The following is a 16,964-nucleotide window of genomic DNA, read 5'->3' on the forward strand; positions in this document are numbered from 1 at the left end:
GTACAGTCAGAATCTGATTTCCAATGCGACAAAATATTTCCACTACAGGAACATTTACTTGAAAACAACAGGAAATAACTCCCATTAACGCACTTTCACAGAATCAATTATAATTGAATGTCTTATGGAGTCCGAATAATGGTCCCAAGACAGAGATTAACAGTGCATTTGCTCTTCATAATAAACTGCATAACTGCAGTCATCTTCCATTAAAGAGTGAATTACACATCCCATGGCCTTGAGTGACACCGGCCATATTTTATGTTGAGAGGTGAGGAGTGTCAGGATTTTTGTATAGTCAGATAGGCTGAGAGTGAGATAACAGTTCATCATGATGCCTGAACATCCGTCCTGATAAAAGAGCTGACAGTCTGGCGACGGCCAAAGCCCTAAAGCGACGGAGAGAAAGAATGAAAGATCTGATTCGTTTGCCGTTACAACACGTGAGCTGTAATAGGAAATCAAACAATATGGCCGGGAAAGCCACAGTGGGAATTGAGATAATATGCAGGTTTGCTCTGGTGTGATAATTGAAACGTCACAGAGATGTGAGCGTCATTCAATAAAACAAAAAATATTCCTATTCTTTCCAGCAGAATGATTAAAAACTGTAAAATACAAGTTGATGTCAGTCATTAATTAATATTTAAAACAAACAATGTGTTCTCACTCACAAATTCACATTAACACATCGGTCCAGCCACACAAAAATATACAACAAAAATCCACGACCCCAACCGTGAGCTTCCTTTACTCCCCTGATAGAAGTCCTACATTCTTATACGCCCATAAAATCTCAAACGCAATCTCATAAAAAAAAACCTCTTGTAAAACAGCTCACTTTATGGCCGAAAACACATCACCCAATCTCAGCTCTGATGCTGGAGCTCTATATCTCGAGCTTGACTTATAACATATGCCACAGTTTCCAATGTAAAAATGGATGCTAGCAGGCTGGACGCTTGACAGAAGAGCCTCTACGTAGGCTAACGCTTTTCCATGGCTGTTCTAAAGCTGGTAGTGAAAATGGTGCAACGTTGGCATAATGGCGTTGCACGTACGCCAGGAAACATAACAGGAAGGAAGTTTGGCGTGGACGGGAGTGAAGGGTGAAACGGAGAGACGGGGCCAGGCCGAGAGGGCGGCAAGGGAACAGTGGACGAGGACTGCGGGATGCTGAGTGACTCAGACATGACAGAGGGAGAGATTAACACATTCAGAGTGAAGAATGAACAATTTCTAGGTCAGCACTCATTTACCTACTTTGATCAAATATATGGGCAGGTGGGGTCTTGTCTTTCCGGAAATAGAGTAATTAAGTGTTTATTTGGTGTAATTTATGCTTTCTTTTACAAATAATGAGGCAAGAAGAAATCAAATCATTTGTTATACTGGAAGGTCAAGTCAAACGGGATAAAGCATTCCAACGATATTTTGGTAAAAGTAGCAAGATATACAGACTGTACTGCAGAAAAAAGTATTCCTAATCCAAATTTCTGGTTTTATTTCATTTTTTCTTAAACAAATGGTCGTCATAGAAGGATTTGACCAATTTCTGCATTTTCTGGATGACTGTAATGTTCTACAGCAATATCAGATAACAAATTCAGCAATCCGGAGCTCATTCAAATCCAGCACTTCACTGAAATGAGATAAGCCAAAACATGAAATTAGAAAATGCAAAAATTGACCAGCTTGACGCCAGACCAGGACTCATGGTCACATCAAAATATGCGAAATGAAACCATCAATGACTGCCACCGGGAGACGCCAACATTGTTATAACACAATACATCAAATTCAATTTGACGTCCTGGAAAACTCCATGTGAAAGACATGGCCATAGGTGACAATGACATTTCGATTCAGACTTTAAATGAGATTGGAAAGTGTAGACAACAGACTCATCGGCCGATCAGATGTTATCAGAAGGACTCCAGGGTCATTTCTGTCTGTGCCCTCCGCAGAAGCCCATGTGGTGGCACAGAACGAAGGATTATAATTTAACCGACAGTAACAAGCAAAACAGGGATTATATTTGCAATCCCTACGGTGTCAAGATCCAATGCCATTTGTGCCCAGCTTTATTCTCTGTCAGGCAGAAATTCTAGACGGGACCAACATGGGCAAAGCAGACGCACCACCATAAGCTAACAAAGTTGAATGTGTTAAATATCAGACTTTAATCATTTCCCCCAACACACGAGACCGATGCATCAAGCCTCTGATACACAGAGATGTGCGTGTTCTGCTGTCACTTCTAGCTTGTTTTCTTTCATCTACGTGAAAATACCTGCCGGCTGCTTCTGGGGACGTTGGCAGGAACAACACTTTCATCCCACTCTCAATATTCATATTTCACGGTCTTGTCAGAACTCGACGTGTAAAGAATTGTGCTTTAAACTTGTAGCTTGAACTCATCTAGCCGTTCGCAAAATCTCTTTCTAATGGTCGCAGGACCAATAAATCACAGTGGAGGAGTTTGTCATGAGGCGGGCTGTGTGCATTAAGCCTGGACGCTTGCATTACTCCAGCATTCACGGGTCAACGGCTCTCTCCTAGAGTCCTTTTGTAAAGAACATGTCTATATATACTTAAAAAGGAGCCATTTGTCTGTTAAGAATCATTTACAGCATGATTACACCTGTAACTATGGTGTGAATCAAAGTTGAAACCTTTCAGATGAAGAAGCAGGTCTAGGTATCGGGTCCATGCAACACTGTGTTGAGATTCCAAAGCACTTAGTCTCGTTGTAGCCAGTCAGCCAATGGTCTGTTTAATGAAGGCTAAAGAAAATACAATCAATTTATCGCCACAATTAAGAATGACGTGACTTTCATGCCATATCGACATGTTAAGTTACAAGAACGGTCCCCTGAGGAATCCTGGGTAATGTGCTCAAGGGCACAATGCAAAGGGCTCCAGGACAGCCTGTAAATTTAAGGCAATCAATCATAGCATAATTGGAAGCAAACGTACACCATAACGTTCTGTTATGTGTAGTTTAAGAAAAGACAATAGTACATATCGAAACGTACCCTTTTGAAAATATGTGCCTTTGTCAAGTGTCATCTGGTCGTCATTCATCCAAAATCTTTATAAAATCACAGATTGACAAATTTCATGTGTCCCCCATCAAATTACAAACAGATCCAATAAGCATTTTCAGAAATGAGTACTGTACATCTAATACAGTGAACGCAACTGTCTACAATTTTGTGCAAAGCCTATGAACATCTGCCTCCACCTCAACCTTGCATAACAAAGATAACAGGACCGTTTTTGTATGAAACATTTGTAATACAAAAAAGGTCCTAACATGGTTATCTGAACCCCCCGGGCGTGCAAAAGCCACCAACATCAGAATGAAGGTCAAACAAACAGCTTCTGTCTGTACAGCAAGATACAGAAGGATGTTCTGATAATGAGACATTGGATTTCATTTCATGGAAATCACGTACGACTTCCTCCTGACACCCACGAGAAAGACCATTACATCATTCTGCAATGTCCTTGGACCAGATAACCAGCTTTACCGAACCAAGAACAATATTGCACACAGCAGGTAGCCATCGCTGACATGCAAGCTGTTCAGCATTCACTGGACTGAAGTTAAGCATGCAATAACTATGCCGAAATTGGTCACACTTCAGTATAGGGGGCAATTCTCACCATTAACAAACCATTATCTACAACCTTTTCACCAAAAACTCTTAATTTGTTGCTTATTAATAGTTAGTAAGGCAGTTGTTAGGTGAAGGTATTGGGTGGGATTAGGGATGTAGAATATGGTCATCCAGAATATGTGCTTTATAAATACTAATAAAAAGCCAATATGCCAATAATAGGCATGCTAATAAAAACTAGTTAATAGTGAGAATTACCCCCTATACTGAAGTGTTAACCTGAGATTTAATTAAAATAAGTCTTTATAATAACCCACTACAGGAGCGACTAACCAGAACAGCTATCATTGACAGTACAGCTCAAAAACACACATTATTAAACTGACTCTTCTTCTGTGGAACACAAAGATGACATGTTGTGAAATGTCCATACAATTGAAGTCAATTGGGTTCCAATATTGTTTGGTTACCAACATTCTTCAAAATATCTTCTTTTGTGTTCTTCATAGGAAAAAAGTAATATAGGGATATTACGCAATACCAGAATTTTCATTTTGGGGTGAATTGTCCCTTTAAGAAAAACCTTTAGTTATCATCCTAGTAAGTGGCTACTGGTTCCTACATCTGATTGTTTGGACTCATCCTGACACCCTCGGTGGAAGACCATTACATCATTCTGCAATGCCCTTGGAGCAGAAAAATGAAATCATAAGTCTAATCGTTTAGAGAAAAAAATAGCACACCTCACTTCAACAAGCTGTGTGATTTCAGACATCCTTTATATCATCCTCTGATCTAGGGATGCACCGAAACGAAAATTCTTGGCTGAGGCCCAATAAAGATGAAACACTTGGCCGAAGACCGAACCCCAAACATGGCTTTTCGTATTTCTTCTATTTATTAAGCCAATTTTTCACTATTGCATAAACAGAATAATTTTATATATAATACAATATAACATCAAATAAAATTGAGCCCTTAAATAGCCTATACTAGGCCTATTACTGACTGCTGAAAGAATGTACTGTACTCTAACAACAAAACACTCAAAAAGTGTAAATCAACAATATAAGCTAAAAATATGAATAAACGAATGATACTATATTGAATGATTTAAAGAAAATAAAACATGCGTGCAAGCAATTCTGACTGATAACCATCTCAGTTCACTTCTCTCCTCCTTCTCTTCTCTCAGAAGGTGCAATCGTGGCCTGTATTCGCAGGACACACTTTGACAAGTTGTTTAGTACAGGGAACTCTGTGCACGCGACCAATGTATGATGTCAAAGGATGTCGCGAGTGGCGAGGCTACTGTGAGACCGCCCACTCCAGTCTGAACTCTGAGGTACACAAGTTACTGACCGGTAAAGACGCTTTTTTAAAAACCGTCAGGTCTGCTAGAGCCATGGTTTGTCAGGAACTAAACCCAAGGCTGAGTTTGTGTTATCTGAATACACTGCCCGTCAGACAACACTTCCTCTGTCTGGCGAGAATCTCTATAGTGTGCCAGCCACTGTTTACACGACGGTACCACTGTGGAAAAGAGAGTAGATTTTACCCCTGGTGGTCCACTACTTTAACTCTTCCCCCTGCTGTGCTAATATCCACTAAACCATCTGCGTCGCCTTGTTCCAGCAGAGCAATCCACAGTATAAGAGATTTCTCCAGATCGTGATGTAGTTGAATTTCTTGAAGCACAACACATCGGCATGGACCGGGGTTCAACCAAAGTGCACATGCTGCTTATGGCACAACAAAGCTGGTACTGCTTATGGCACAATGTCTGGTACAAAGGTTCCTGCCATCAACATATTACACATAGTTAGTTAACTTGCCAAGAACCTACAGAATAACAATGATCATGTATATCCAACTAAATCCTTCAGAAAAATTATCATCCTAATGTTAACAAGAGGATACTTTGCAGTCCTTGAAACAATTAACAGCTTCACCCAACATAAGCCCTGCCAAATATCACCCCAGGTCCACAGAATACTATAGTTACCGTTTCCTGCATCCTGGCCAAACTTAAGAATTAATAACGGAGTGGCAACCTTCCAGTCTCTCTCGTGAAACCAACACGGAAATGACTTGCCGCTAGAGACTGGCTCCAAAAGAGAGCAGAATCTCATTGAGCCCCATGTTAACGTGCCCAACTTTATAGCAGAAACAAACATGTTTACAGTCTGGTACAAAACATTATTTTATTCTGCATTGCTAATTTCGCCCTTCGTGACAACTACGAGGGGGGTTAATTTTGTTATAACTCATCCGTTTAAATTATATTAAGCCTTAAAATGATGCATTATTAAGGGCACTCAAGGCCACTTTCAGTGACATGTGGTTTCACCAACTTTTTATATCTATAGTGGACTTTATTGAGTGCACTCAATAATAACGAGTGTACAACCGCTATCGGCTAGCTGCTAGCCATCTCTCGTGAGGCTCACTTATTGAATTCCCGTGTCTCTGTAGAGGATGGCGCCCACAGCGCTTCCAGTGCCCGAATTTACTTACTCATTTTCAACCGCTCCATAAAGTGGACTATATTAGTTAACTAATGTAGAGAATAGTGAATGAGGGTATAGTGGGCGATTTCGGGCACAGCCCTGTTGTGATGCACTGCCAAGATGGTGACGGTCGGCTCCGCCCACTTTGGGCATCAAAATTGCTCTTCACAAACCTACAGGTGACGTCACGGACAGTCGGACACTACGTCCATGTTTTATACAGTCTACGCTTATAATGGACAAAGTCATTAAATCCTGAACAGATATCCTGATCTTTACAAAGCACTATAAGCCAGACAACAGAGAAGGTCTCGGTCCACTGATCTTCATATAATCTTTTTAGTGAACACAATGTAAAAAATGCCAGTTTTACAGTGTGGTGTGTTACTGCTGACCAAAGCAGACAGTCGTCTGCCAGACAGCCGTCTATGATTCTTAATGCATCCAAATTTTGAGTTTCATGAGCAGAGCCAGAAGACATCTTACTACTATTACTATGTAGGAGGGTAGTAGTATGTATCCTTGGATGTCTTTTTTAGGCAATCCAATTAAATCCACCTACTTGAATGTTTAATAAGTAATAAACCCGTCTAATTGGGAGTGAATATTACCCTGAATGTCTTTAGGCTTCCATTCTTGTCCTTATCCTGCTCTCCTAATCTTGTCTCGGGCTTTAAAAATACAATATTGCTCAGGGACAGCTGTTGAGCCCGAGTTCAAAAATAGCTCTCTGTTTGCAGTGACGCTGAAGCGATGGGATAATAATGTGATGGCACTGATCTACTTAACACCTAAAAGAGAAAAATAACAGTGTTCAGAACTGGCTCCTTACATTAGCTTAGTTACATTTACATCTTTACACTTGGGGTAAAACATCTAGAATAGTAGATCGAATAATGTTAAACAATGTAAGATTATGTCGCAATATGTGTTGACAGCAGAACGGCAGTCATTTATATAAAAAAGCAGGCCGTCCTGCTGACTTGTTCAGTTTGTGAAGTCCCGTACACATCATTCCCGCACACCCTTTGTCCTTATACCCAAAAGAAAAACATCTACAACATTCCACTTGTGAAACAGGTAAAGAAAAAAAAACTCACGTCCGCCACCCACTCTGGGATTATGGGAGTGTTGTGTTCAGGCATAATATCCCTCTTAATCTTCCACTTTCTTTTCTAAAGCTTCTGCCATGAGGCCGCACTAATGTATACGACATCAATTCGGCTTCCCATGAGGGGATACAATTGACCATTGCTTACAAATGCTCTCAGACAGATCACGTACAGGTCAAAGTCAGGATGCTACAAAAGGCAAGAGCAGCACGATTATAATTCATTTTGTCTCCTATAGACTTCAGGACAAAGTCTGCATGAAGATATGCGACATCCTAACAGTGAAAGAAAGTTCAAAAACACAAGGACAAATAGGCACTTGGATACGATTCGGTAATCTTGAATGCTTCCTAACAATGCGATGCCCCAGCAAACCCACCGAATATCAAACCAAAAAGTCATTTTCAAAGATCGTAGACATTATCAAATCTTTTCATTTTTCTCAAATCATGGCGTCTGTAATAGTCGATGCTCCTGTAATAGGCGTGTGCCGTGTCTCAGCAGAATTCTCCTTAATAGGATTGTAGGTAATTCTGCTTTATCAGCACCAGATGAGCGACAAGCTGATTCTGGGTAGACTCGCTATAAAGCAATTTTGAGTAATGAAAGCACAGAGAGGAATTACTGGTTGACGAACCTTTAAAAAAGCAAACAAATCAATGCCCTTGCATCAGTTTTGCATTCTGAATAAAAGATCGGACAGAGAAATTAAGCAGAAAAAGTTTGAGTTAGTGTAAGGATTTATGAAAATCTCATTCATTCGCATGCAAATGTGACCTGACATTATTTCTGATCATGTTTTAACGTGAGCAGTGTCTGTGTAAAACTGCTGACGTTGTAACTCGGACATCAAGAGAAAAATCGCACGCAGAAATGCCTGGCTCTTTTTTACCCAATAATTAAGAGGAGGAAAATACATCTATATTACCTTACATTAAGGAAAGCAAGCTGACTTTATAGACCGTCAATATTTTGCATTTACATTTCTATATTTTCAAGGTCCCTCACAATACATTCTCATTATAGAAGCAACAATTCACAAAAATCTCATTCTGTTAACCATAATGGGCAAAACATCAAACAGTTTATTTTTCGCATTACAAGATATTCTTTGCTAAAATATCCGAATTGATGCTCCCAAATAGGCTAATTTAATAAGGATATATTAAGGCTAAAATATGACCCAGACATGTTCTTGCCAAGACTTAATACAACATTAAAAAACAATTAATATATTCAATAAAAACAGTGAAGTTTAACATGCACTGCTAAAACCTCATACTATTATACCAGCTAATGAATCAAGTACGCAACATATTGCATCAATATATTATTTTGAACAAATCAATGACATTTCACTTCTGTCCGATGAATCTTTAACGCACAAGGAATGCTCAAGTGAGATGGCAAGCTCTCAGCCGAACAGCCGAGGAAGACAACATCCTTTTGAGCAGACTCACTGGGGACGAACAGTCTGATAAAGCTCACCAAATCAATGGCACAGACGGTCTTCCCCTTCGGACACGCCGCAAACTTCAGACTTCAAAACTGGTCATTTTCCACGATCACAAAAGGTGAGAGAAGCAGGACCCTTGGTTCATAAACTGTCTGGATTAATGTTTTATCAAAAAAGAACAATGATTTATTTAAGAGCCTATCCGAACGGAGATGATTCATGATGGCCTTCTGGTCAAAAAGAGAAAGGTTTGGAAAAGAATGTGCTGGGTTGCTTCTCCCAGCTGCATAACAGCAACAAGAGAAATTATTTAATAACTTAAACTCGATTACACTCAAAACACAATAAACATAAGTTAACCATGTACGTAACCTCATGGTCTTAAAACTCGACACGGATGTCAAAGCAATTGCGAGGGGAATAAAAGCTCCTCATCAGTGAGGTAAGCACATATTGGCGTGAATTCGTGAATCAGCATAGTTTACCCTGGTTAACACGCCATAAGAGGCTTACAGAGCAGGGGGATTAAAAAAAAGCTGAAACAATGCTTTTTTCGAGACGACCGCCTATTTCTAGAAATAAAGAGGGAGGAGCAGAATGAAATAAATCAGCACATCCATCAATGTTGAAATGCAAAAGAGGGGTAGAAAAATCACACTGGCGTCTTGGGCTGTACATCTACCTGAACTTCAAGGGCACTTAAAACATCTCCTGAATCGCTGAGGATTCTGGGAGATTACGCATCTCATCTGTCTTTCTCCCTCTCTCTTGACCTTTAGAAGAATGCTGCTGTGTGCGTCCAGCACCCCGCTGAGATATAAGTGCTGCCAATAAGGTGTTGACAGAGTACCGTGCGCTGCTGGACTCACCAGAAACACTCTGTAGGCGTCTTTTCGCCGTACGGGTCCCCAGCACGACTCCGTGTCATTGTATTTCACACTTCCAGTGCTGCATGAGTGATTCCCGCTGTGAGAAACAAACACACTCTTGACCTCTGCAAATTGATTTTTTACAAAGCAGAAGATCCGACTTCATACAAGGCACATTAAAGACCTTTAATATAAAACCTTACAAATACAATTGTACACGGTGTCAGTGTGGAAGTCGGACGATACATTAACAAACTGTCGATAATTTGTTTGATTTTTGATATTGAAAGCATTGGCAGTTTTTATTATTAAGAAGATGAAGCTGAAACTCACCATGATACTTCCATCAGAGACACAGGTACAGCTGCTGCATAAATGGCCAAATCTCCATACAAGTAGACGATCAGGCAGACGTAGAACATGTTGACACCAACTGTGGAGACATCAACATCTTTAATGTCTTCAATTAAATCACCATTCTAAAGATTCATGGCTTTGAAACATCACTTTATAGCATATCAACAGGTGGTTCGTTGAACATGAAGATGGGCGGGATGATTCCTCCCTAACATTCAACAGCCACAAAATGCATCACAACAATTAATCATTCTAATTAAAGAAGCAAGCACTTCATTACGAACATCTCCCTCTCTTCATTAACCCCACACTCCTCTTCACACGTTCCTACATCCATCCATCACTCGCCCCTGCCAGTATGAGATGTGATGAAGAGCATCCAGGAGGAAAACTCCCTGTATCAAACATTTATCATTCCCCATTGTTCCTGAGGAATCCGACAGTCGACCAATCAGATCATTAATAAGTGATCGACAGTCGACTAGAGCTATCAGGCTGTTAAAATGATATTTAACCGTTAAAAAGATAGCGCTATACGTTTTTCCACGCATAAATGAATCATCTTTCCTCACAATAGAATAGTTGAAAATATTGCGTTTTATAGAAATGAGTGACAAAGCTGGCAGAAAATATGAACGGTGAGACAGTTGCGGGGCTCATTTTACAATTCATTAAGATAAATTTACGAAGGCGCTTGTGTGAGTTTGTTGCTTGAAATGTGGATGTTTATTTAAATCTGAACACAACCTGCTTGCTTTATCAGACTGCAATTTTACATTTGTTTAATACGACTAAGGATTTACGTAGACGAATCAGAATTGTCACTTCTTGCCTATAATCAGACATGTGTGTGTGTGCGCTGTGGGGACGACACCAGGTGGTAAAGGGTACAGCGCAAAATGTCCCATTTATTTAAATCATAAATCAAAATTTTGGCGGTCTGCCATGCCACTCCCCATATAACCAAAATGGCATGATCCCCATTGCATAACACCTCTGCGAAGAATGGACTGCGAGATTGGCAGTCGAATAAGACTCCTCATATCGACGCATCGAATCTTTGATGATTCGCGGTCACTCCTACTGCATATATGTGCCATATATTACTGCTTGAAATCAACCTTTGACGCTCCTAATCTCATATTTATATTATGAGACTTCAGCCTGGATTTCACAGAAGTATTTCTCAAAAACATCAGAAGGTAAAGAACATATCAAGACAACATTTAACGGCAAAGTATTTTCTTCATACTGTTAAAGTGTAGAAAAGTGTGATTCTTCACAAAATTTATCAAAATCATTCACGTGTCATAAAAAAAAGACAAGTTATATCAAAGTATAAGGGCTAGTGGTTTACAAAGACCCCAATCCTAAAGGTAAGGAACAACAGTAGTGATGAACCCTGACCGCAAAGTCTAGCGAAGACAAATCAATCCTACTAAAGTCACCTTATAATCAACCAATCAGGTTCCAGTATGTGTGAACAGTCCAGACAAAACTATGACCATGAAAAGAAATTCCTGATGCTGTTCAATTAAAGAATGATGGAAAGGCAATCATTTTTTGCTCCATATTGTTCCTTTCAGACCAGATTTCATTATAAAACATGCATTCTGTGAACTGTCAACTACTTTGACAACCCTACAGTCTTTAACTTCAGTTCATTCTAGAGTATAAAAGGCAGTTGTTTATTTCCTCTGAATGGCAGCTCATGAAGTAATTGCAAAGACTGCAAAAGACAAGATGCCGAAAGATTTCTAACATTATATTTAAAGCTCGATACCAAAGTCCCACTAACAAAACTAATTTCCTTCACAGTGAAAAACGTTCCCATTTAATTTATGTACGATCAGAGTCTGTTACGCGGCAGTCATTCGTCTTCACCGAGCTCACCTGCGTCGGGACAAAGTGGCCACTTTGCTTCATCGCAAGCTAGGAAAGCTCAGAGCCCAGCAGGCTATTTTAACACATCACGCCTAATAGAATAACGAAAAACGTTATTCGGATGAGTGATGTCCGCTCAGAGAAAGCTCTGAGCTCTCAAGCTACAAGTGCACAGTCGACGCTGATGAAACATTAGCGAGCACAGTTTATTAGTACATTGCACAGGTTTGTGGGAGAGTGTAACAAGTGTGCCACCTATTGGGTTGTGTTTGCCATTACATTGGACGTTTTTAACAGGGCGGTTTCTAATGGTGCCCTTTTTGTTGATGGAAAAGATGCCAAAAGAAATGCTGCTGAGATATTACAATGGCTGCCAGGGTGCTTTTGAGTCAGCCTTTGTGGAGTGCTCCTTGTAAAATGGAAAAGTAAAAATAGGCACCTGTTTTGAGTTCAAGGTGAAAACGTCGTCATATTGAACATAACTGAGATTCTCATTACTCGTATTCTTCGTCTTCAAGAGGCCTTCTCTTTCTCTTATTTAATTGCAGATAACTGATTTCATTCTGCAGTAAAGTAATTACAACGAAAAGCAATTTAAGCATTTCTAATTACACCCCATTAGCAGCCAATAACCTTGCCAGCATAAACTGACAGAGGCACCGACCTTCAGAGAGCAATATTAAAGTGCTTATTTAATAGCCTTATAAAACCAAATCTCTTAACTCAAGTTCGCTTTTTAGCACCTAATGACACAAACCTTACCTTTATTAAAAAACATGGAGGCCATTTGTCCCATCTCAACTCTCTCAACAATGTCAAAGTGGTCTACGCTGGTGGCACGTTCTGTTAGATCGAATGACAAAACAACAGCGACCTTGGTTTAAAGTCAACAAACTACAAAAAATGTTTCAATGTGTGTTTACACAATTATACTAACGGAAACACATAAATATGCAAAGGCATTACTCACGGACAGAGAGAATGGGCCGCGTCTCAATGGGTTCTGAGCGTCCTCGGATAGTGTCATCATCTGAATAATCCGAGCTGGAGTCGCTGTCGTGGAGCTGAAAAAATAGGATTTTGAGAACATTAAAAAAACAGTAGTCTACACTAGTTGCTTTTAAAGGCTGGAATAACACTTCATGTCTTTAATAAAAGATTTAAATAAACTAGACATCACACACTTGCAGACGTTTTGACAGTTTGCAGAGAAATACCGAACATCACACAGTACGTGATCAAATCTGCAGACTGTGCAGACAATCTGAGCAAAAATCTTGTAATGTATCCCAGCCTTAAGTTAAGGCATACTGTTGCATTTAATCAGAGAAATCTATCAAAACAAATCTATGCAAATGTTAAGATTTATAGGCCATAGCAGCGTTGCAGCAGTAGTCAACATTTCGTTTATATGGATTGCACAGGAATAGAAACACAGTAGCCTTATTCTGGATGTGCTTCCACTAACAGCTAAACAATTATAGTTCTATTTTGGTACTTCTGCCCTAAAAGTAATGGTCTGAAACTAAGAACACAAAGTTCAGGGTGAGTCCGTGTTCAACTGATGACATCACTAACCTCTTCCTGTTCTCTCCTCTTCCAGCGCAGCTGGGCATTGGCAGCAGCCATGGCTTCTATTACAAATGTGGTGGTCATAAAACTGAGGACAGACAGACAGAAAGAATGAGACACTACCCTATTTCATCTGTTAAGGAAGTTTCAGAGACAAAAAGAGACAAAAAGACAAATGAACAAAACACTGGCTGGCATCGAAAAACAAGAATCCTTTAAACCCCATAAAATGAAATTTGGAGTTGTTGTTTTTAGGCCATGTCTATCAGCCATGTGAAGTCATTCATACAGCCAATACTTCTTAAAGTGGACACCATTATCCCCAAGCATAAAAGCATTCGGACAAAAACAATTGATGATTCTATTTGCAGAATAAAATCTGTCCAACCAATCTACTCACAGTTTGACATGACTACACAGATATGACGAGTTTTTTCAATATGTCCTATCCATATTTCCTGTTTATTAGTAAATATCAACAAATAGAAAGGTTTCAACAAGGTCTTTGAATTTATTTTTAATGATCTGGTTTTGTTGAGCATGATTCCTCAGTGCATCCTTTTGTAAAAAAGTCTGTTTTGATCATTTTTCATTTAAAACTTTGTACAGTCTACAAGGACTTTTCTGTACGTGATACACATTTCATCAAGCTCATTTTGGACATCTCATCTCTCATAACCTGCATTTAAGGGCTGTGGCTGTCTGCTTTCTTCCCTCTGCTGTATTACTGATAAACAGCTCCATCCAGTTTCATCCAAAAACTCATAACTCGGCCCAGGGCTCTGCCACTGATTCAGACAGCTGATAGGTTAGCAGAGGTGATAAATGTTTTTTGATGGCCGCAGAACCAGCGGCAGTAAAAGGGTGGAGAGGTGAGCCAAAGATGAGCAACTGGCAGAGAGAAATAATGTGAGAGCGGGAGCAAGTTTTTGCAATCTGGTCACAAAACTCATCTCAAATTCATAACTTACCATCACACAAGTTAGCATTCTAAAGTAGGGCTGTCGAACGATTAACCAGATATTTCTACACAGCAGGCAACAGTGATCCACAGCTCAAAGTAGCTAGATGATCATAAACTATGTCTGCGTAATTTTAAGCACCCCTTTGGAAGTGTCGCTTCTTGTTTATCTTACCAGGAATTATTCTTTTTAGGGATGCACGATAAATTATCGCCATACAGGTATCGGCCAATAAAGGGTCATTTTTAATGCTATCGGCCGATAATCAGATTTAGGCCGATATATTTTAGCCGATACATCAAAACGAATTTCCTCTGGTTAAACTTCTTCAGCTGCACGCTGCTCGAAGGTAAAATACAGTACAGTATCTTTCTGTCATGATCATTCACTTACTTTGCATAACATTTTTGATGTAGGTACAGTATGTAGATATAGGAATTATAGGGACAAAAGAATATAGTTTGAATCAAACTGTTCTCTGAATGCTGTGACCAGTTAGACATGTGACTATAAAGAAAATGTTTCTGGGTTGCTCTGGAAGAACATCAATAATATACAAGAAAGGTTAAAGGTTAAAGAACCGTTTACTGGTGCAAAGTGTGCTTGTTTCATGATTTTCAGTGGAGTAAAAAGAGAACTAATGGTCACCTTGTTTTCTGCAGTCAATGTTTTCAAATAAAACCAGTTGTCCACTTTTTGCTTTTTGTTTCAGTTTTAGGGAATCTTATATTAATATTGAGATACTGCATACCGGCCATATATCGGTTATCGGCTTCCAATGATAAAGAATTACTGTTTATCTGCCAAAAATGTAGATATTGGTGCATCCCTAATTCTTTTGAGCATGAGAGAGAGAAAAACGTACCTCATAAAAGCCAAAAAGGTGACAAGTGACACGCTGACCACCCAACCAGCTGTCGCGAACGCTTTGGGCATTGTCAGTGCTCCAGTGCCAACAATCAGATTAAACATGTATATCAGGCCGACCTACACAAAAACAAACAGTAAAAAAGCTTTTTTTACATCCTTCAAACCTTTAAGACTTTCCGTCTTCCCCAGAACACAAAAGAAGATAAGTTGGTAACAGCACTGGCCCCCATTCACTATTGTATGGACACAAAACCAACGTAAGTGAATGGGGGTCAGTAAACAACGTTCTTCAGAATATCTTCTTTTGTGTTATGCAGAAGAAAGTCCTACTTGAGATGACAAAAGGGTGAATCATTTGTAATTCAGGGTTTCCTGTACAGCTTTCCGTAGCTGAGTGGTAAGAGCAAAGCACCAGCGATGCCAAGGCGGTGGGTGAGATCCCAGGGCTATATGTATAGTGTAACGCAATGTAAGCCGCTTTGGATAAAAGCGTCTGCCGAATGCATAAATGTAAATTTAAGTAAACAGATTTGTTCAGTTTATATTTAGGTCCTAAAACATGTCGACAGCTGAGTAAGACAAAACCAGGATCATGCATGCGTGCATTTCTGCTGATTCGAGCCATTTCAGCTCTGTTTCTGCTTGGCACGTCACCTGCTCTCTCCATTGTTGTATTGACAGTACGACAGTCACTCACATGATCCAATTTCCTCTTTACTAGCGGTTCCACGCATGACTTTTAGATAAAAGCGCCCTAAAGCCTTAATGTTCGCAGAATTGTATAGTCCGACGACGGTTTAGATGCATCTGTCACTTTCTCAAACTATTTCAGGAATGCGTTAAGGAAACCTTTCATAACAAAGCAAAAGACAATTCAAAGCCTGACATCCACAAATCCTTAACATCAGAGAAAGCCAAAAAGCCATGTTGTCATACATATTATTTACTAAATACTACTGTGTGAGCGTTCAGCATCAGAGCTGTGCAGTGTGTGTACTGAAAGTTGTTCAGACAGGTCAATGAATACTTACAAAGGGTGAGTAAGGATCCCCCGTCTCTGTGATGCCCCCAGCCATGTTGGAAAGGCAAACGCAACACCCCAAACCGAAAGCGTATCACTTTAAGAGAAAAGAAAAGCATGTTTAATAGCCCGCAGTCTTCCAGTCATTTAAAGGGCCACGACAAGCAACCGTGCCAGATTAACATGACGTGCGACACTTTTGTTTGCGTTTTACGAGCTCAACACACACACCAGTGACAGTTTTAATGAACGTTTCGACACAAAATACAACACACAGAATAAAGAAACTGTCGTTATTGCGAGAACTGCTCACCTGCACCCGCTGGCAGGATGAGGAAATGTGAGGTGGCGACGGTTTAAACCGTCAGGGATGCGCGAGAGTTTTCCTGTGACGTCATCGACGGGGCTTATTAACTGAATATCGCGCAATTTCCAAAACGCGTCATCGTTTCGCTAATCGAGGTGCAAAAGTTGTTTAGTGTGCGAACACGGACGCGATAGAATCACGAAGTAAAGTAGATAAGATGAGCAGAAAACATGGATCCTTGTACGGGGAGGGGCGTGTGGGTCGGATGCTGTCGCTGATTGGTTACGTTCGATGACGCGTTGTTGATGTCGGTCTATACGGAAATAGATTAAAGTTAGCTCCCGTTGAAAACGTAAGACTGTTGTTCTTACGCAGATCTGCGTGTTTTTTGTTACTTTTATATCATTGTTTTTGTCCA

At 40.0% G+C, this 16,964-nt stretch overlaps 1 protein-coding gene across 2 annotated transcripts in view; it reads right to left on the bottom strand.

Moving 5' to 3' along the window:
• Window positions 1-16,836, bottom strand: part of tmem104 (transmembrane protein 104) — a 28,779-nt gene extending 11,943 nt beyond the window's left edge. The window contains exons 1-8 of one of the 2 annotated variants that reach the window (XM_079455544.1): window positions 16,553-16,836; window positions 16,250-16,336; window positions 15,214-15,335; window positions 13,393-13,474; window positions 12,785-12,878; window positions 12,577-12,657; window positions 9,907-10,006; window positions 9,574-9,670 (exon numbers count right to left, since the gene is read on the bottom strand). In XM_079455544.1, coding sequence (XP_079311670.1) covers window positions 9,574-9,670; window positions 9,907-10,006; window positions 12,577-12,657; window positions 12,785-12,878; window positions 13,393-13,474; window positions 15,214-15,335; window positions 16,250-16,294 — 621 coding nt within the window. In that variant the 5' untranslated portion in view covers window positions 16,295-16,336; window positions 16,553-16,836. The remainder of the gene's footprint in view (window positions 1-9,573; window positions 9,671-9,906; window positions 10,007-12,576; window positions 12,658-12,784; window positions 12,879-13,392; window positions 13,475-15,213; window positions 15,336-16,249; window positions 16,337-16,552) is intronic. The other variant, XM_079455545.1, reaches the window with a different exon arrangement.
• Between the last annotated feature and the right edge of the window lie 128 nt (window positions 16,837-16,964).

This window comes from Barbatula barbatula, assembly GCF_947034865.1.
Source record: "Barbatula barbatula genome assembly, chromosome: 5".
Taxonomy (NCBI): domain Eukaryota; kingdom Metazoa; phylum Chordata; class Actinopteri; order Cypriniformes; family Nemacheilidae; genus Barbatula; species Barbatula barbatula.